We start from the raw sequence: 18056 nt of genomic DNA, 5'->3' as shown, positions 1-18056 counted from the left end.
AATTGTTCCTTGGACACCTTGAACAGGGAGGAGGTTCCCACTGACAGATGGAAACATAAAAGGAAGTTGGGTCGTTCCTCCCTAGGCAGCACACTCCCCTCGCTGGACCTCTTGCCAGCATGGGGTGGGGAGTGTGGGTTCCGTGAGGCCAAGTTGGTGAACCTCTGTGAAGTTATACACTGCTCTGCTATACACTATCATACCTGCTTCCTACCTCCTTAGGAACTTTCCAGTCTACAAAGTTCGGTCTCATCCTTACTCTCTCATCATATCCTCACAACAGCCTGGTGAAGTAGCTGGTATTATCACACCCATTTTACAGTGATGAAAATGAAGTTCAGACGTGTAAATAACTATCTGGTGTGTTCTGCCCCACCAGGAAATGTGTGTGACTATCTGTTGCTTAAAGGTGGGAGGCAGGCTTAAGCAGTTTGAACTGGTTTGAAAGTACAGGGCTTGGGGATCCAGGCCCAGCATGTATCTGCTAAACCATCCAGCTGTTCAGCCAATCAGATTCCAGCAACAAGCCAGTCCACTCAGTCTTCAATCCAAATTCACCAGCAGTCATCCCTCAGAGTCCAGAACTAGCCAGTCCATTCAGTGCCTCCTACCCAATCAAAATCTAGAACCTCTCATAAGATCCATTCTCTCATCCAATCAGTAACCAGCCGCAGCCAAGCCAGTCAGCTTCTCATCCAATCAGAATCTAATTTCTCCCAATCAAAAGGAAGCAATAAAGTACATGTATTCTCCAAACAATGCAGCAGCTACCAGATGAGCCCAGACTCAGAAATGGAGCCCTTTAACCTATAGAGGAACGTATAGCAGTCTGAACAGATTTTTCATGGGATTGGGAATGTTAGGAACCTCCCGGGGACATCCAAGGCCCCAATCATCAAGCAGGAAAGTTAAAGCTCAGCATGGGCTCCACCCCTTTTACTCCCAGGGTCAGTTGTGTATATGTGAGCCAGAGACACTGGGAGCTGCTGTCTGTGAGCCATCTCAGGAATCTTTCAGTGAGCCTGGCTGGGGGGAGCAGGGCCAAGGGGTCATGCTCCAAGTCCATCAACAAGCACTGAGGCAGAGCAAGCAGGGCTTTCAGCCAGGAGCAAAGCAGGCTGGGGCAAGAGAAGCTGTGATAACTGTCTGAAATCTCCAAGGATGGTCTGCCTTTAGTGGCCACGAGGGGAAGGCTAGGGCCAGCAAGTGGAAGGAGTAACAGAATTTACTTCTCAGAATGCCTGGGTTGGAATGTTGGGGGCAGTGGTAAGCAGCTCCTCACCCTTTGGAGGTGGGCCAGGGCCTGACCTCATCGAAACTGCCATGTCTGGGTACTGACTGTGTGTGTGTGTGTGTGTGTGTGTGTGTGTGTGTGTGTGTTGGGGGGTGGGGGAGCAGTGAATAATACAAAAAGGCTGCAGGGAATCAGAATTATTCACTTTCTGAAAAAGTTCTCAATGTACCATATACACCAGAACTCCTTGGAAATGCACATGGGTGAAAATTCAGAGAGGAGCACCCACTTAACCCAGCACCGGACCCAAAGCAGGACACAGGTGTGGGCTGAAGGTGCGAGTAGAGCAGAGTCAGACAGGAACTATCAGAGATCAAAGAGAGCTAGCTCCCAGACAGCTTCTGTAATCCTCTTGTTGCACGGAAGGGGAGACTGAGGCCCACGGCTTGTCTAAGGTCACACAAGGAGTCAGATGCAGATCTGGGCCCAGCACCCATTTTTCTGGCTCTTGATGGCCGTACGCTCCTCTCCACGAGGGCAGAAACTCATTTTATGCAAGAGCCCGGCGGTGATGACTGTGGAAAGTGGCCGGATTTAGATAATGGGGGCGACGGGGAGGTGGGGGGGGCGGCTGCTGAGGGAACCAGAAAGTATATATGCTCTGGCTAAAGGTACTTAAATACCACTTTTAAAGAATTCGAACAAACCTGGACCATAAGGGGCATGGGTTTTCCCCCGTGCTCTACAGGCTTTTTGGCCAAACTCTTAAGGAAGGAGAAAACAGAACATGATTTCCACAGGATTCTGGTTCCCTCAGTGCTGACCCAGGGAAGAGAGAGGGCAGCCCTCACTTTCAAGCCAGCACACATCTGTACCCATGGCAGATCCAGACACTCAGCAGATGCAGGCAGCACGTGGACACACACCACAGGCTCACACGCCGTAACTAAGCAGTCCCACCCCACTTCTCAGGCCAGAATTGGGGAGGAGGGAGAGGGCCCTGACCACCAGCCAGTGAGTGTGGAAGAAAGAAAGAAGCAAGACAGATTTGAGGCAGAGTGTATTGAGAACAGGAGAGAAAACAAAGTTGAGGGAAGAGCTCAGCCAGCCTGATCACAGGAGCTGCAGGATGGAGGGTGGGCTCTTCCATTGCTGGCCCTCAGGGGTAGAAGGGAGCAGGGGTCCGGAACACGGGCTTCACTCTGCCCTGGGAGGGGTTTGGCGTGAAGGAGCCGAGCTCCCTCGCGACTCTCCCATTGCATGCCCCCACGTTCTGGGCAGAATGAACTCACTGGGAAGGCACCCCCTGTTGCCATGGAGACGAGCCGAGAGCTCACGAAAACTGCAGGCTCAGCCCGGCATGGGCACCGCCTCCACCACCCCTCGCCCCTCTGGGGAGCCCAGAAATAGGGCTGGGAAAGAGAAAGTGGGTGGTGCTCGCCCCCGGTCTTGGGAAGCTTCCATCTGAATTCTGCCTCTTGCGTCTATGTTCTCTAACCCCCACAAAGTGTGGTTTTGGGGGGCTGCAGCACATCAAAGGTGTCAGAGGTGGTGAGGATCTCAGACTACCTGACTCAAAACCCTCACAGTATGATGGGGAAACTGAGACCCAAAGCTGCACATGGAGTCCATCTTTGAGAATCCAGATCTCCTAAGTCCCAGCCTTTTCTTCTAAACCTTAAGGTCTCCTTTGTCCCTTCCTTGAGCTGCTGTGCTCCTGCCCCAGCCCTTGCCGTGTTCCCACTGTCTCCAGGCGATCCTGAGCCTGAGCAGTCCCAGCCTAAATTTCTGATCTCCTGGCCTCCTGCTGCAGCTCATTCCAGCCACACCCTCCCAAGGACACCCTTACATCTACTCACCATCTGTCCTATGGCAACTGTCCCATTTCCTTCCCCTCTCTTCCCAGGGGACTGTCTTATCACTTACAGGGCCTTTCTCCCAAAGCACCAACCTGTCCTCTCATTCCTCACAGATTGTCCAGCTAGGAGGGCCCTCATCGTATAAATGAGAAAACTGAGGCACAAAAAGGGAAAGTGACTTGGCCAAAGTCGCACAGCAAACGGCAGGCTGAGATGCCTCTCTCCTTGCGGCCCCTTCCACTGCACGTAGACGGCTGCTTTCAGTCGTGCAGATCTTGGCTGAGGTTGAAGGCAAAACAGCTGACGGATACACTGCTAGGGGCCTCTCTCCTAGCTGCACACCAACCTCTGCGCAGCCTCCTACAGGGCTCTCTGTCTCTCAGGGGTCCCCTGGGACCTCCCACATCCCAGAACGGTGAGGGCAAGCTAGGTCGAACCAGGACTGAGGTCTGGGATGAACTGCGTTAGCTGTCTCGAAAGCGGAGCTAGATGTTTGGAGCGGGCATGAAGGCAGCTGAGCAGAGGGCCAGGAAGAAGAGTGTCAGACAGCAGTGGTGGGCTGAGTCCTCATCCAGCAGAACCCGAGAGAAGAGAAAATGTGGAGGCCGAGGCAGAGGTCTCTGAAGCAGCGGAGAGGAAACAGTGTCCGGAAGGCAGAGGTGGGTGGAAGAGACAGACCTGTGGAGGTGAGAATCCAGCAAGAGGCAGAGAGATGCCAGAGCTGGGGCCACAGTGAGGACGGCCCCACCGGGGTGGCTGAGGAGGCAGACCCTTGGCTGGCTGGTCCCACAGGCCAGGGCAGGCTCTGTATGCTGCAGAAGCCCCTCAGCAAGACGCTGGCATCCCTACAGCTCACCAAGGCCAGGTGAAGCCCCCCAGCCTCGTTAGGGCCTGCCAAGGGAGTTCTCTCTCCGTGACCCTCCTCCCCCTGCAGTGGCAGACTTCAGATCCCTCAGACATGGAGTCGAACCACTCTGTGGTAGGGAAGGGGCGGCTGCAGCTCAGAGAGGGGAGGTGACTTGCCCGATGTCACAAAGCTAGCTGGTGGCAGCATCAGCCCTTGAGACCTGAGTCCCCATACTCCTGACTCAGCCCTGTGCCACTTCCTGCTCTCCATCCAGCCCTCGGAGAGTGGGCTCTGACAGGCAGCGGGATCCCTGTGGGGTCCATTACTTGAAGCAGAAGGAAGGCTTCCACACCTGAGCCTCGATCCCGGCATTCCGGGTGGAGAAGGAGGGCCTGGGGGCTTGCTTGGCTCGGGGAGACCACGCCCTGGAGGGAGACACGGGCGAGACATCACTGCTGTAGGTAGGGCTCAGGGCAGTGGGCTGGAGGCCATCCTGGCCGGGGGAGGAGCGAGAGGGCCGAGGCAGGGCAGGCGACGGTGGGAGGGCCGCCTTGGGCAGGCTGGGCGCCAGGTCCAGGGAGCTCGGCTTGGCAGGCGAGGCGGCTGTGGGCGAGGACTTGGCAGGTTCCTTGATGGGTGAGAGGACAAAGAGCGAGGGCCGCAGCTGGCAGGGCGGCTGCCTGGAGGGCTCTGGGCGCAGGACCCCATTCTCAGGCAGGTAGCCGTGATAGAGGGAGGCAGGTGGGGTTCGAGCGGGGCTTCGGGATGCCACTCGGAAGCCGCCGGGCGCGTGGGTGGGGTACTTCCAGCACGAAGGCAGGGACATGGTGGGTGAAGGGCAGCGGGCCCGTTCCGCGTGGCCCGAAGACTCGATGACGTACTTCTCCATGCGGGACTGGCGGCGGGCGTAGAGCTCGGCCCCCTTCCCAGAGGCCTCAGAGAGGTTCTGGTTGGGTTTGGGCTTGGGCTTGGCCTGGATACGCGGTGACTTGAGGCATGAGGCCCACTCGGGGACAATCTCCTCGGTACCTGCGGGGCTGGCCCTGTCCCGGGGTGCGGGCTCCTGCTGGAAGTTGGAGGCCTCGGCCCCCAGCGCGAAGGGCTCCTCCTCCACGCCCATCTCCCCCTGGTCCCTCTGCCTCCGCTTCTCGTCCGCTGTCTGTACCAGATCCAGCAGGTCCGGATTCGGGGTCACCTTGGGCTTCTCCACGAAGGTGAACATGGATTTCCGGCTGCCCCTGCGGGCCATCGACTCCTCCAAAATGCCCGTCTTGCTGGCAGGAACTGCCTGGCCCTTTAGATGAGAAGGCTTGGGGTCGGAGCTGGGGTACAGGGCAGAGTAAGAGGGGGGAGACCTAACCCGGGAAGTCAGGGGGGCTGTGGACAAGGTCTCGGCATAGGTTGGGGGCGGGGTGAAGTTCCCCAAGGGGCGTCTCTCCAAGGCGGGGCTTCGCTGTGCCACGGGCCTCCTCTCCAGCATGGGGCTATGGGACATGATGTGTCTCTGTGGCCGAGGGCTCCTGTCTGCCATGCTGGGGGGCCGGGGAGCGGGACCCTTCTCTCCAAGATGTCGTCTCTCTACCATGGGGCTTCGTTCCATCTGGCTCGTGCCGCCCGGTGCCTGAATCCCAAAGGGCCTGGCCGTCCTGTTGACCACAGATGGGGGCTTGGCCAGCGTGAGGTGGACCTCGCTGTACAGTTTGGTGGGTGTGGTGGCAGCTGCCCGCCCGGACATCTCTTGTTCTGTGGATGCCACTGGGGCACCAAGCTGGATGTCAATGAGCAGGGAGCTGGACATGAAATCTGGGGCTGGGGACCTGGAGCTGGAGATGGGAGTCACTTCTCTGGAGAAGGTGCTGGTGGTGGTAGGTGGAGCCGATACCTTGTCAATTAGCAGGGTGCTGGATCTCACCTCCGCGGCTGGCTCCTGGGGTTGCCCACCAGCACACGGGGTGCTGGGTTTGAAATCTGGCACCGCACCCTTCGGCGGGAGCTGTGCCTGTGAGGAATTCTGCTGGACGCTGGACAGTGGCAGGCTCTGCGGGGTGACAGTTGCCGGTGGGTTCTGATCGACATCTGTGGCGGGCAGGCTGTGGTTGCTGTTGGAAGCTGGCGTGATGAGCGTGGCGCCGGGTGAGGGAGGGTTTTGGCTGGCATCTGTGGCTGGGCTGTGGACCTCTGCCGGAGGTGGAGTTGGGGGTGTCTGCTGGGCTTCTCGGTTCTGGGACAGGTGGAGCCCATTGGCCGTCAGCAGGGCCGCGTTCTCCTTTAAATAAACCACCAGTGGTACCTCCTCTTCCTCACTGGCCACCTTCTCCAGGTGCCGCAGCAAGTTGGCTTCCTCTGAGGAGCCCTCCATGCTGTGACCAGGGACCCCTGTGTCAGCGCTCTGGCAGGCGGGGTTTCTCGGAGGGCCTGGTTCAGGGAGGGAGGTGGGACTCAGGCTGAGCCCTGGGGCATGGCCTGTGGGGCTGGCGGGGGGCACCCTGAGGGACTCCTGGCCGGGCTTCTGTCCCCTCTGGCCGTGGCTCTCCAAGGTGAACTCGTTCACCCTCTGCCGGCGCCTGTTGAAGAGCTGGACGCCGCGGGAGTTGGAGCTGGGAGGGGTGGTCAGCTGGGCTGCGATCTGCTGGCTCCTCGCCTTGGCCTCTTTTAGATCCTTCTCGGTGAGGCTAGTGCTCCGGCCCAGCGCTGCAGGAGGGACAGAGGCCGAGTCAGCAAATGGGATTGCAGAGCCACAGGGGTACACACACAGACAGACAGATGGTCACCCATGCCCCACTACAGATGGCCTTTTCCTCCGGAATTTGATCTTTACTCACCGTGTCCTAGAATCTCTTCATAAAGATCCCTGACCCAGTCATCATGGCCCAACTCAAATAGCCATGTAAAACCTCCCCTGATTACCCTTTTAGTATTAACTGCCCCCTTGTTCGGATTCCCGCTGAAGGTTGTTGACATGGCACTTTACCAAACTCAGCAAGAACACCTCACCCTACCAGTCAAAGCCCCACTCCATCTCGGACTCATCTTGCGCCACCTTTCTCTCTCACTGGGCTCTTCCTGGCTGGCTTTCTGTTCCTTGAAAACGCCAAGTGTGTTCCTGCCCCAGGGCCTTTGCACCTGCTGTTCTCTCTGCTTGGAATGATCTTTTCCCAAGTGGCATTCCATGTTGGTTCCTCATCGCTCAGGACTCACGTGAATGTCACCTCTCTGGAGGGGCCTTCCTCTATAATCAGCACCCCCCCCAACCCATCTCTTTGTTTTGTTTTCTTCATAGCATTCAAGACAATTCAGTATTATCTTCTTTACACGTTTCCTTGTCTATTATCTGTCTCCCTCACCTAGAACGCGAGCTCTAAGGGGGAACTGAACTTGCTTGACTTGTTCATCCCTCTAACCTCAGCCCCTAGAATAGTGCCTGGCAAAAAGTGGGCACTCAGGAAGCATTACTGAGGGCATGAATGAACCTGCAGGATATTCATATGCCTAAGTGCATATCTTAGGGCCCTTTACACTTTCAAACTCACAGTATAGTCATTTCTTAACACTGACACTTCCTCTTTTTAGAATAGGTAATACATTTACATGGACTAAAAATTTTTTTTAACTTAAAAACCTAAAAAAGTATACAGTAAAAAATGTCTCTCTACCTCTGTGTTCTCCACACCACAAATCAGGTAACAACTGTTAATAGTTTCTTCCAAGTCCTTGCAGAATGTCTTACCATTTTCATTTAAACAATCATTGAAAAATTCTCATACTTTAATGTTATAAAAGTAATAAATTGGGCTAATTTCAGCAGTGACTCTACTAGAACATTGCATTACCTCATTTTATCCTCACAAGAACACTAGGACACAAGCATTACTTGCTCCCTATTTTACAGAAGTGGAAAATGAGGTCTAGAGACTTGTAAGTAACTCACCCAAGATCACACAGCAAAGGGTGGCAAGGCTGGAGTCAGATCAGAACCATTTCTCTCTGGGTCCACAGTGCATGCTCAAGCTGCCTGCTTGTCCCAAAGGTCCCTTTGGGACATATAGGGGACAGAGTCGGTGGGAGTCGGGGTTCAGTCTGGGGCTGCAGGCTAGGACCGGAGTCTGGGGCCTGAGGTCAGGGATCAGACTGGGGGTCAGGCCCTATTAATCTGTAAGTTGACTACAGGCAACCATTTCTTTCTATATCACCAGTGCCCAGCTGGCACAGAGTCAGTGTTTAATTTGTGCTTATTGAATAAGGAATGAAGAAATGGACGCATGAACAAATGAACTTATGGACAGATGGATGGGACAGCCTGTGGCCGGGCTAGCAGCTCAGTCGGTGGCTGGGAAAATTCCTCCCTTTGTCACCCCACCCCCATTGAGGGAAGCTAATTAGTTCTAGAGGAATCTGACCCTGCCCTTCCTCCTATCTTGCCCTCATTAGCACTGGCCATGACATGCTGAGTGGGTCTCCAGGGACAGTTTTTCTAGGCATCTTGCCAGCGAGGCTCAGAATTCATGGACTCTCAGAGCTGGGAGGGCCCCTATAGAGGAGCTGTTTCACTACCACCCCCATTTTATAGATGAAAAAACCAAGGTTCGGAGAGCGGTGCAGGGTAGAGCTCACACTAGGTTCAGCGGGGAGGCCCACACAGGACAGAGTGGCTGCCGACAGCTGCTTCACTGGGACCAGGCCCAGCAGCCACAGGCTGTCTGGCCCCAAGCTCCTTCTTCCCTCCTCCCATCACGACCTGGCTCCCCACCACACACACCTGTGGCCACAGGTCCAAAACAGTGACAGCACACAGCCTGGCCCATGCGTCCCTGACGCCTGCTTCCTCCTGGTAGGGCTCCTCTCCTGCCTGGATCACCCCATGATGAAGGCTTTGGGGGTTGGGCCAGGCTGCTCCCCTGTGGGGAACTTAAGTAGGGGACAAGCCAGCAACACAGGAGGAGTTGCTCAGCTCATGTGATGTCCATCTCCTCTGGTCTGCTTAGAAACCAAGCCTCCCGGCCCAAATCCAGGCTCTGCTATTTGCTAGCTGTGTGACCCTGGCAAGTTACTACATCTCTCGGGGCCAGCTTCCTTAGCTGAGAAGAAGGTAATAAAAGCACTGACAGGGGCTTCCCTGGTGGCGCAGTGGTTGAGAGTCCGCCTGCCGATGCAGGGGACACGGGTTCGTGTCCCGGTCCGGGAAGATCCCACGTGCCGCAGAGCGGCTGGGCCCGTGAGCCATGGCCGCTGGGCCTGCGCGTCCGGAGCCTGTGCTCTGCAACGGGAGAGGCCACAACAGTGAGAGGCCCGCGTATCGCAAAAAAATAATAATAATAAAAATAAAAGCACTGACATTAGGGTTAGGAGGCTACACTGAGATCGTGGATGCCAGGGGGGTTACTGTCATTCAGCCCAAGTGGAGAGGACCGAGGGCTCATGCTACTCTGGGATGGAGTTGACGGTGACCCCATGTGACACCCTGGAAGGGGTCAGCGCTTCTTCTAGCAAAGGAGATTCACCCTACAGATCATGGTCCTGAGAGGGGTGACTGTCTTAAGGTCACAGAGCAGGGGATTCTAGAGTTATTGGGAGGCAGGGATCATTGCCCCAAATCACAGAACCTCAGAATCTCAGAGATGGCTGTCACCGGGTCCAATCCCCCACACAATTCCTGCGTCCCTAAAGCCATGTCCCTGCGTGTACACGCCTCTGTTTATACCCTCAACTGACAGGGAGCTCACTACCCTGAAGATGTACCTTCTGCTAATTAACATTCTTTCTTTAGCTATAAAGTCACTCCTCATGTTAACTCCCACCTCTTGACATGACTCTGCCCCTCACTGCCACACAGATAAAGAGCTTTCTCTTTGCAACCTGACAGCCCTGCAGAGACTCAGGCACAAATCACACCCCCACGGGGCACGGTCAGGATAAACATCCCTGGTCCCACCAGTGGCTCTTATGACACAACTGCAGCCATCGTAGCTCACATAGATTGGGCTCTTACTGTGTACCCGGCTAGCGGGTCCCCACCGTGCCAGGCTCCTAGAAAGGGCTTCAGTGTTTGTGTAACTCAGACCTCCCAAATCCCTGCACTTTTCTCTTTTCTCTCTTCGCCTCTCTGCTTCAGTCCTATCCCAAGGTTGGTTCTAAGGGCCATGGGGCTAGAAAATGCTCCAGTGTCAGAGAGTGAAGGGCCCTCGGGGATAAGCTGGCCTGGGAGGCTTTAGAGAGGGAAGGGGTTGCAGAGGAGGCCATGGGCCAAGACCTGGTCTGCTGACCCCCAGCCAGGCTGGGAACGTTCCCCACGCTGTTGTTCTGGGACAAGAGGAACCCAGCAGAAAATGCCAGGGGGTGAGAGAGCCCTGCCTCTGAGGGAGCTCCCGTGCCCCCCATCCCAGCCTGCAATGACTCCACGGAAAAGGAATTTGGCAGGAGGCTTGGACCAGACCCAGCCAGCAATCCAGATGACTTTTGCCACCCTGCACAAACAAAGCTGGGAGAAGGGGGGCTGGGCCAACTACGGGCATCCCAGAGTCCCCCACTGCAGGGTACTGGGGGTGGCAGCTCCATTCAAAGTTCCCCAGACTAGGGAACTGCCACCTCTAGGGATGCCCCAGCCAGGTGGGTCCAAGATTGTGGTCCCTGGTGTCAGAGAGGCAAGAGGTGGCCAAGGGCCACAGGGGAGAGGCCCCTTGCTGAGCCCCCAGTCTGCTTGGCTGCAGCCTGCACCTGTACAAGTCCTAACACCCCCTCTTCCCTCAGCCTCTTCAGGGCTGGTCCTTGAAAGCCCCACCCTGGACAACGGGTGAGGAGCTCTGAAGACCGGCCTTCCAGAGATGGAGGGGTGAGGGCAGACTCAAGGAGGAGCTGCCCAGCGTCAGGAGACCTGGGTCCAACAGGGTTAAATCCCTAAGTGGGGAAGGGGGACAGGAAGCCCTGAGTACAGCCCTTCGAATGAAGATCGCAGCGGGTGCTATAATTAGCGAGCCCTCACTACTGCCCCGTATAAAGTGCTGTGCCACGCACTGTAGCCCCATCGTCTTGTTCGATCCTTCCGATGACCCTAAGAGATAGGTACTAGCGCTCTTCCCAGTTTGCAGATGAAACCAGAGCTCAGAAAGACCTGCCCGGGGTCATATGACTTTTAAGTAGCAGAGCTGGGATTCAAAACTCAAAATCTGGCTTTGCTGAATCTCATTTCTTAACCACCCTGCCTTCCGGATCCTGACTCCGGTGGGAGGGGCACCCACAGAGACTCTGGTGCTCCTGGATGCTGGTCTGAAGAGCCCTCTGTTTCCACATCTCGTGATCAGTGCCCGCGGCAGTGCCCTCGCCTCTTCATATTCAGCTGCCCAGAGCAACTCATGCTTTGTCGTCCTTCTTCCTCTCGGGAGAAGAGCTGATAAACGCATTGTGACTAAGGTAGAGATGACTGCTAGGACATAAAAAACTAGTGGAGTAGAAAGAGCACGGTGTGGGGAGTCAGGAGACCTGAGTTCAAGTGGTGCTCAGGCAGGGTATATAAGCCCTTTCTCCCACCCCATTACTTCTGTAGGCAGCTGCCTGTTCTGCCGGCCATCAGGCCTTTTGGACAGAGGATCCAGAGGAGGGAGGCAGGGCAGGGGAACGGAGGCCAGAGCAGAAGGTCAGGACAGGGAGAGAATTCAAGGAAATTCTTCTTCACACGGCTGCCGTCAATGGGAGTGCCTAGGGCCCGGGCAGGGTGGAGTGGGACAGGGAGCCAGAGGTAGGAAGAGAGACTGGCTGGAGACGGCCCATTGTGGCTGCCTGGGAGTCTTGGCAACGGGACAGGTAAACAGGCTGGGATAACTGCCCCCCTGGTGGGGTCAGGAAGGAACCAATGGCTGGCTGCTGCACAACCTCGGCCTCGGCCGGGGGCAGGAAGATGAACTGGACCTGAGTAATGGCCTGACTACCTTGCCAGCCCCTGCCCCGCATCCTCCCTGCTGAAAGGAGGAAATGACACAGCCTCCTTTCCCTGGGGAGTTCTCCATCCATGCCAAAGTCCTGGTGAGTGCAACCTGACTGAGTCCCAGCAGACTGCCAGGCCTCCTTGCAGAGAATAATTCATACCAAGGTGGGAAGGACTGCCAGACACGGGAGATGCACAGGAATGGAAGTGAAGAGCCCCAGACCTAGCTCCAGCCTGGCCACCCACCAGCCGGCAGAAGTCATGGCACGCCTCTCCCTTAATGCCCAGGGGGAACTGAGACCACAGGAGGATGCTGTATGCCCTAAGTCACACACCCCAAACCACCAAGGCACCTCTGGGTGCTCGCTTTACTCACTCCGGCTGGGTCCTCCCTGCAGCCCAGCTTCCCTCCGGATGCTGAGCCGGCCTTGCTTCTCAAAGCCTCCGCGAAAGGCAGCCAATCGACTAGCTGACACAGAGGAAAATCCCACGTTGACGGCAACGCGGAGGAGCTGGATGTGACTTCTCTCCTCCACAGATGACTCAGCCTAGCTCTTTATCAGGAAAACTGATTTCGCAACAGCCTTTTAAATGGTCCCTCCGCCCCCAGTCTCTCCCCCGACAATCTACCCACCCCACGCTGCCAGATCCGTCTTCCTCCTGCCTGGCTCCGCTCTGTGTCGGGCCTCTCTCCTCCTCTCCAGGACATGGGGGCTCAAGCAGCCAGTCCTCGTCCTGGCATTCAGGGTCCCTGACGTCAGGGTCTGCCCGAGAGCTCGCTCACCTGCTCCCTGCGCCCTCAGCAACCGTCAGAGGGAGTCCAGCGGCTCGTGGTGCCACGCCTGCCCTGCGAGTTCCAGCCTCCGCTGTGGGTTTGCGCCCATCTCTCCACCCGAAACCCGTCTCTGTCTCCTATCCTTTCTACACGCTCAATCCCCAGATCATCAGTGTTTTATCTGCACCGCTTAATAACCTCATCACTTGGCAGATTATTTGTTTTAGTCAGAGTTTTCACCGGGGCGTGCTCACCACATGCCCCGTGCCAGGCCCTGGCTTCATTAACAGCAGCCAGGAGGTCAGCAGTCCCCTCATCTCCATGTTAGAGGAGAAACGGGCTCAGAGAGGTGAAGTGACTTAAGTGGTACAGCTAGCCAGAGGCAGAGTTGGGATTCGAACCCAGGGTGGCCCCGCACCCAGCCCAGGACCCATCACATGGGCCCTGCTGCCTCCTCCCAACATCTTGCTTTGCAGCAGTCAGGGTCTGGGTCTTATCTTCCCCCAGAGAGTGCAAGAGCCGGGGGACAGGGCCCTCAACTGCTTCCGCCTTGTCCCCTACACCTTCCCCGGGGGCTTGCAGAAAGGATGGAGTCAATGAGGATGACAACAGCCAACACATGAGGAGCTCCAGATGCTGCCAAGCTAAGGGTTTAGCATATATTTTCTCACTGAATCCTCACAGCAACTCATAAAAGAGGCCCCCTTACCTCTGTTTTATTGATGAGGAAAACGAGACCCAGAGAATTAGCCAACTCACCCCAGGTCTTACAGCCAGCAAGGGACAGGCAGAGCAGAGCTGGAGCCGGGAGTCTGACTGATCCCAAGCCTGGGCCCCTCCTTCTGAAGAGCTCAGCCCACAAAGCACACTCACTTTCCCACCTACTGTCCCAGGCCCAGCCCAACTGCCACTTCCTCCAGGAAGCTTTCATCAATCCATCCAGACTCCTCGATCAGTGCCCCTCCCCTACTCGACCGGGCCCAGGGGCCTCGCAGCAGGAGCAGGGCTTGAAGGAAACGACAGGTTAAGAAAGCTCAGGAGCCAAGGCCCAAGGGGAAGGAGGCTGGGACTGGCCCAACTCCTGGTATCTCCCTGACAGGGGTTCGGGATCATGCAGGGCAGGGTGGGTGGGCTAAGTCAGGTCGGCATGGGTGTTGGCTAGCAGGTATCCCTGTAGGCCACAGGCACTGCTCACTGCTGGCTGACGAGGGCTGCTATGCGGTCCTCCTCTCCCAAAGGCCGGGAGCCACCACCTTCCTCCTGCCTGCTCTACTGGCCTAAACACTAATCTACAGTTAGATTTTCAGGGACTTGGAAATGGTGACCCAGAGAGAGGCAGGTTCAGTTCCAGGTGCACAACAAACTGGAAGGGGCTGGTTCACCGGGAGCCGAGTTCAGACCCAGGCTCCCACCTCCCCCAGTCCAGCCCTGGTAAGCCAGGCTTCCCCCGCGACCCCCAAGCCCTCTCCTGCTGCATCAGCCTCCATCATCCCAGCCCTGGGAGCCTTGAGAGTACAGAAAGGACTACCACACCCTACCCTTCCAGAGAAAACAGTGAATCCAGGAGACGTAAAGGTGGTGAGCCAGGGCGGGAGAGAGAGCATTTCCCCTAAACTATGCCTCTGCCAGGAGCAGGGCTGAGCCTAGTCTATCTCAGGGTCCCCAGCACCCAGCCCAAGGCCCTCGACAAAGATACAGCCCTTCCTCTTGGCCCTGGGGCAGCCTGGGGCTGGAGTTGGTCCCATTCTCTCTAAATTCCCCAGACTCAGCAGAGGCCGTCACCCAGGAGGGGTTCACTAAGTGTTGACTAAACAAATGACTGAAGGATGAGCACTCCCACAGTCCAAATCTACCTTCACATGTCACTCCACCATTCACCCCAGGAGACAAATTCTCGATGTGCCTAGATCCCAGAGTTATGGAGATTCTAGGTCAGAGATCTAGAGGGTGGTTCCTCGAGGAAGGGGAGAGAGGAAGGAGGGAGGTAGCAACAAGACTTTGGGTGAAGAGGGAGATGAAACCTCAAATGGCAGTGTTAGATCCAAGAGGCAGAATATTCCATTGAGTGCCAGGAGAATACAGAGCTTAAGAGAGAGATGAACGAGGATGAAGAAATCTGGGAAGTCTTCCTGGAGGAGGTGGCATATGCCCTAAGTCTTGAAAGATGGAGATGTGGAAGTATTTCAAGCAATGGGACAGGCCAGTGGAGGCTGGAAGGCTCAAGGTGGTCCCCACCCCATCCTCTACACCCCTCCACTCACACCTCCAGTCAAGACAGCTGGAGAGGAAGGCACCCCTGACAGAGGAACACGTCCACCACTGGGCTTGCCCAGAGGATAAGGGTGACTGGGGTGGTCCAGGTAGAGTTCCAAGGGAGCTATGTACATGGGAAGGCACATGCCTAGAGCTCAGAAGCACCGTGGTATCTGCCCTGGGCCTCCGGGTGGGTTACATAACCGACCCACCGGGGCCACAGATTCAGCCGGGACCCTCCTCCGCCTCCACCTCCCCAGCCATCTGTCTCTGCTGCTTCCCTCTCATAGAAGAGGCTGCTGCACTGCCCAAAGCAAGGCCAGCGCCCTGTGGTAAATTCCCCACATTCCTTCCTCACAGAAAAATAAATAACGGGGAGAAAAAAATGCTGGAGGAATGATAATGACGGCCCCAGCACCCTGCAGTCCCAGCTCACCTCCCCACCCTGTAGAGCAGAGCCCCATCCTGGGCTGGGGCGGGGATGGGGACGCTGCTGCTTCTCCCTGAGGCATCCTCACTGCCAGGCCCTGGGATAGACGAGCTGCCTGCAGCCCCTCACCGCTCCCCCAGGCCTCTCAAACCTCTTTTGTTCTCAGGGTCACTCATATCTGCTGAAGAAGGTGCTGGGAAAGGTACTGAGAATCTTTCGGTTGTGGCAGGTGACCTCCGAGGGCAAACTTGCCAGAGGCTGGGCACCTTTCATTTTTACTACTCAGATTGTTGTTTACTGAGTGCTTCTTATGTTCCAGGCATTATTACATTATGTTTTGATTTATCTTTGCAAGCTGTGAACTGGAAGTACTGTCATACCCATTTTACAGATGAGGAAACTGAGGCTCAGAAAGGTTTTATGATTCGCGAAAGTAGTTTGGCCAGTGAGTGGTCTACCCTCTCCACTCCTGCCTCTTACTCCCATATCTATTCAGCCTGTCTGTCCTCCCCCAGACAGCCCTCCTTTACCAAATCCAACCAGAGGTGCAGCCTGTTCCCTTCCCACGTCCTGCTCAACAAAGCATCCTGTGCGGGCTACCTTTAGTAAGTCACCTCACCTCTGAGTCTCAACTTCCTCATCAGTAAACCAGGGATGATTATAGCTGCTTTGCAGAGTCACTGCTGAGCAAATGAGATGCACAAATTATTTCTATAGCATAAAGCATTGTGCACACCTGAGGGGGATTTAACTTCAGCCTTTTGCACAAACCTACCTTTGTATAACTGTACCAGGCTAGGGCGCTGTCTGTCTCCCTCCCTTCTCCAGCCCTCTCTGGGGCTGTTCTCCCTCTTCTGCTCATAGTCAGGCACAGCCCAACCTTCCCCTCCCCCTCCAGCATCCTCTCAGCAAGGGAACCCCAGTGTCAACCTCTAACTAACTGTGCTGTAGCAGGAGAGAACCAGGTTTGAATACCAGGTCTGCCTCTTACTGGATGTGAGCACCCAGGCCCCCTTGGATGGCCCCAGACCCAAGACTCCTGGGAGGGAAGGTATGGCCAAGGCTCCCACCACTCAGTACGCAGTCCTGCAGCCAGGAGGGTGCTGTGGTCCTGAGCGGGCAGGAGGCTACCGACCCTGCCATCCCCTCATGCCATTCGCCGGTTACCAGGCATGTGTGGCTCCCCTCCAGCTGGAGGAGTCTCCAGCCAGAGGGAGGCTGAACCGTCCCCTTGTCCCTCAAACTGCAAAAGGAAAGCAGGCTGGAGGGCAGGGGATTTGGTTCCAGTCTGTTCTGTCACAATCTGGGTGAGATGCTGGACTAGTTCCTGACCCTCTTTGGGTTTCAGTTTGTCCATGTGTTTGTTTCAGAGAAGGGATTGGCCTGGACCAGTGATTCCTAGAGTGTGGAACCCCCACACCTCTAGTGGGAGCAAAAGGATTTAAGTGGTACCCTGATACTTAATAACATCTTACTAGTTATGTAAATTTCACATGTGTATTAGAAAAGGAGAATAATAAATCCATCAAAGGTACAGTACTGCTTAGGGAGAGGTAAAAGTGGATATTTCAGCAACAAAAGTTAGACAATTTAAAGAAAACAAGTATAGGTGGTGTATGAACTCATTCACTCAACTGATATTTATTGCACACCAACTAAGGGCCAGGCACTGTTCACAGCCATGAAGAGAAACAGATAAAGCCCTGCTTGCATTCTAGCACGGAAGCCAAAAAATAAGACTATTTCTATAATCTTATTATCTTATTATATTATATATCTATAATCTTATTCTATTCTATAATAAATTCTGTAGAGAAAAATAAAGCAGGGCTGGGAGATATACAGACTGCACAGGGTGGGGAGTGGTGTGCAAAGGTGAATAAGGTAATCAAAGGAGGCATCACTGAGAAGTCCCATCGGAGTGAAGAAGGTGAGGGAGTGAGGCTTGTGCATTTCTAGGGGAGGAAAGACCAGGCAGAGGGAACAGCTAGTGCTAAGGTCCCTAGGCAGGCTCGCACCTGGCAGGTTGAGGATGGTGCACGTGATGTGGAGGTGGGACATGAATAAGGAAACCAGCTTCTCTAGTGGTCTTTCTAGTGGCCTGCAGGGTCTCAGGGATCCCCCTGCATTGCAACCATTTGTGCCTGTGCGCACACGCACACACACACCCCCTGCAACACGCACATTCTGGACAGCTCCCTCATGCTGGTGAGAGCCTAGCCAGCAATAGTATATCTTCCTCTGCACACACACTCACACACAAAGGTGCTCTTTGCGTGTGCACCCGTAGAGGGGGAAGAACCTACACACCCGTGTGTGCACGCATAGCGCCCGTCGGTATGCATGTGGAGACACACAGGTACTCAGGTGGCACACTGACGCAGATGCACATGCAGCGGGTACACACCTTATGAGCGGACATATGTGTCTCCCTCCTGCCAGCCTGCCCTGTCTCTGAGTTACCAGACCACCCTTGCCTGGAGGGCAAGTGCCCCGATGGCGTGGTTTCAAATTCACTTCTCCGTATCTCTGCACCTCAGTCATGGTTTCCCATTTCCAGGGCTACATTAAAATCGGCCACCTGCTGCTCAGATGTCCCAAGGGAGCACGTTGCTGTGGAGCATGTCCCCTTTTCTACCCCTACTGCAGTTAAATAGAAAAGCCATGGAAAATGCCTAGCCCAGCACTGTAAACAGGATCAGCCGCTACTGGCATCATCGCTCATCACAGTCATCCGCATCCC

At 55.5% G+C, this 18056-nt stretch overlaps 1 protein-coding gene across 3 annotated transcripts in view; it reads right to left on the bottom strand.

Moving 5' to 3' along the window:
• Positions 1-18056, bottom strand: part of SYNPO (synaptopodin) — a 30415-nt gene that overhangs the window by 3487 nt on the left and 8872 nt on the right. Inside the window, exons 1-2 of one of the 3 annotated variants that reach the window (XM_082649842.1) lie at positions 12232-12260; positions 4293-6631 (exon numbers count right to left, since the gene is read on the bottom strand). In XM_082649842.1, the coding sequence (XP_082505968.1) occupies positions 4293-6299 (2007 nt within the window). In that variant the 5' untranslated portion in view covers positions 6300-6631; positions 12232-12260. Of the gene's footprint in view, positions 1-4292; positions 6632-12231; positions 12261-18056 lie in introns of those variants that run through there. The other 2 variants (XM_082649841.1, XR_014296447.1) reach the window with 2 other exon arrangements.

Source organism: Grampus griseus (assembly GCF_964374135.1).
Source record: "Grampus griseus genome assembly, chromosome: 3".
Taxonomy (NCBI): domain Eukaryota; kingdom Metazoa; phylum Chordata; class Mammalia; order Artiodactyla; family Delphinidae; genus Grampus; species Grampus griseus.
Note: the sequence above shows the minus strand (reverse complement) of the source record. Positions and strands in the feature narration are given on the sequence as shown.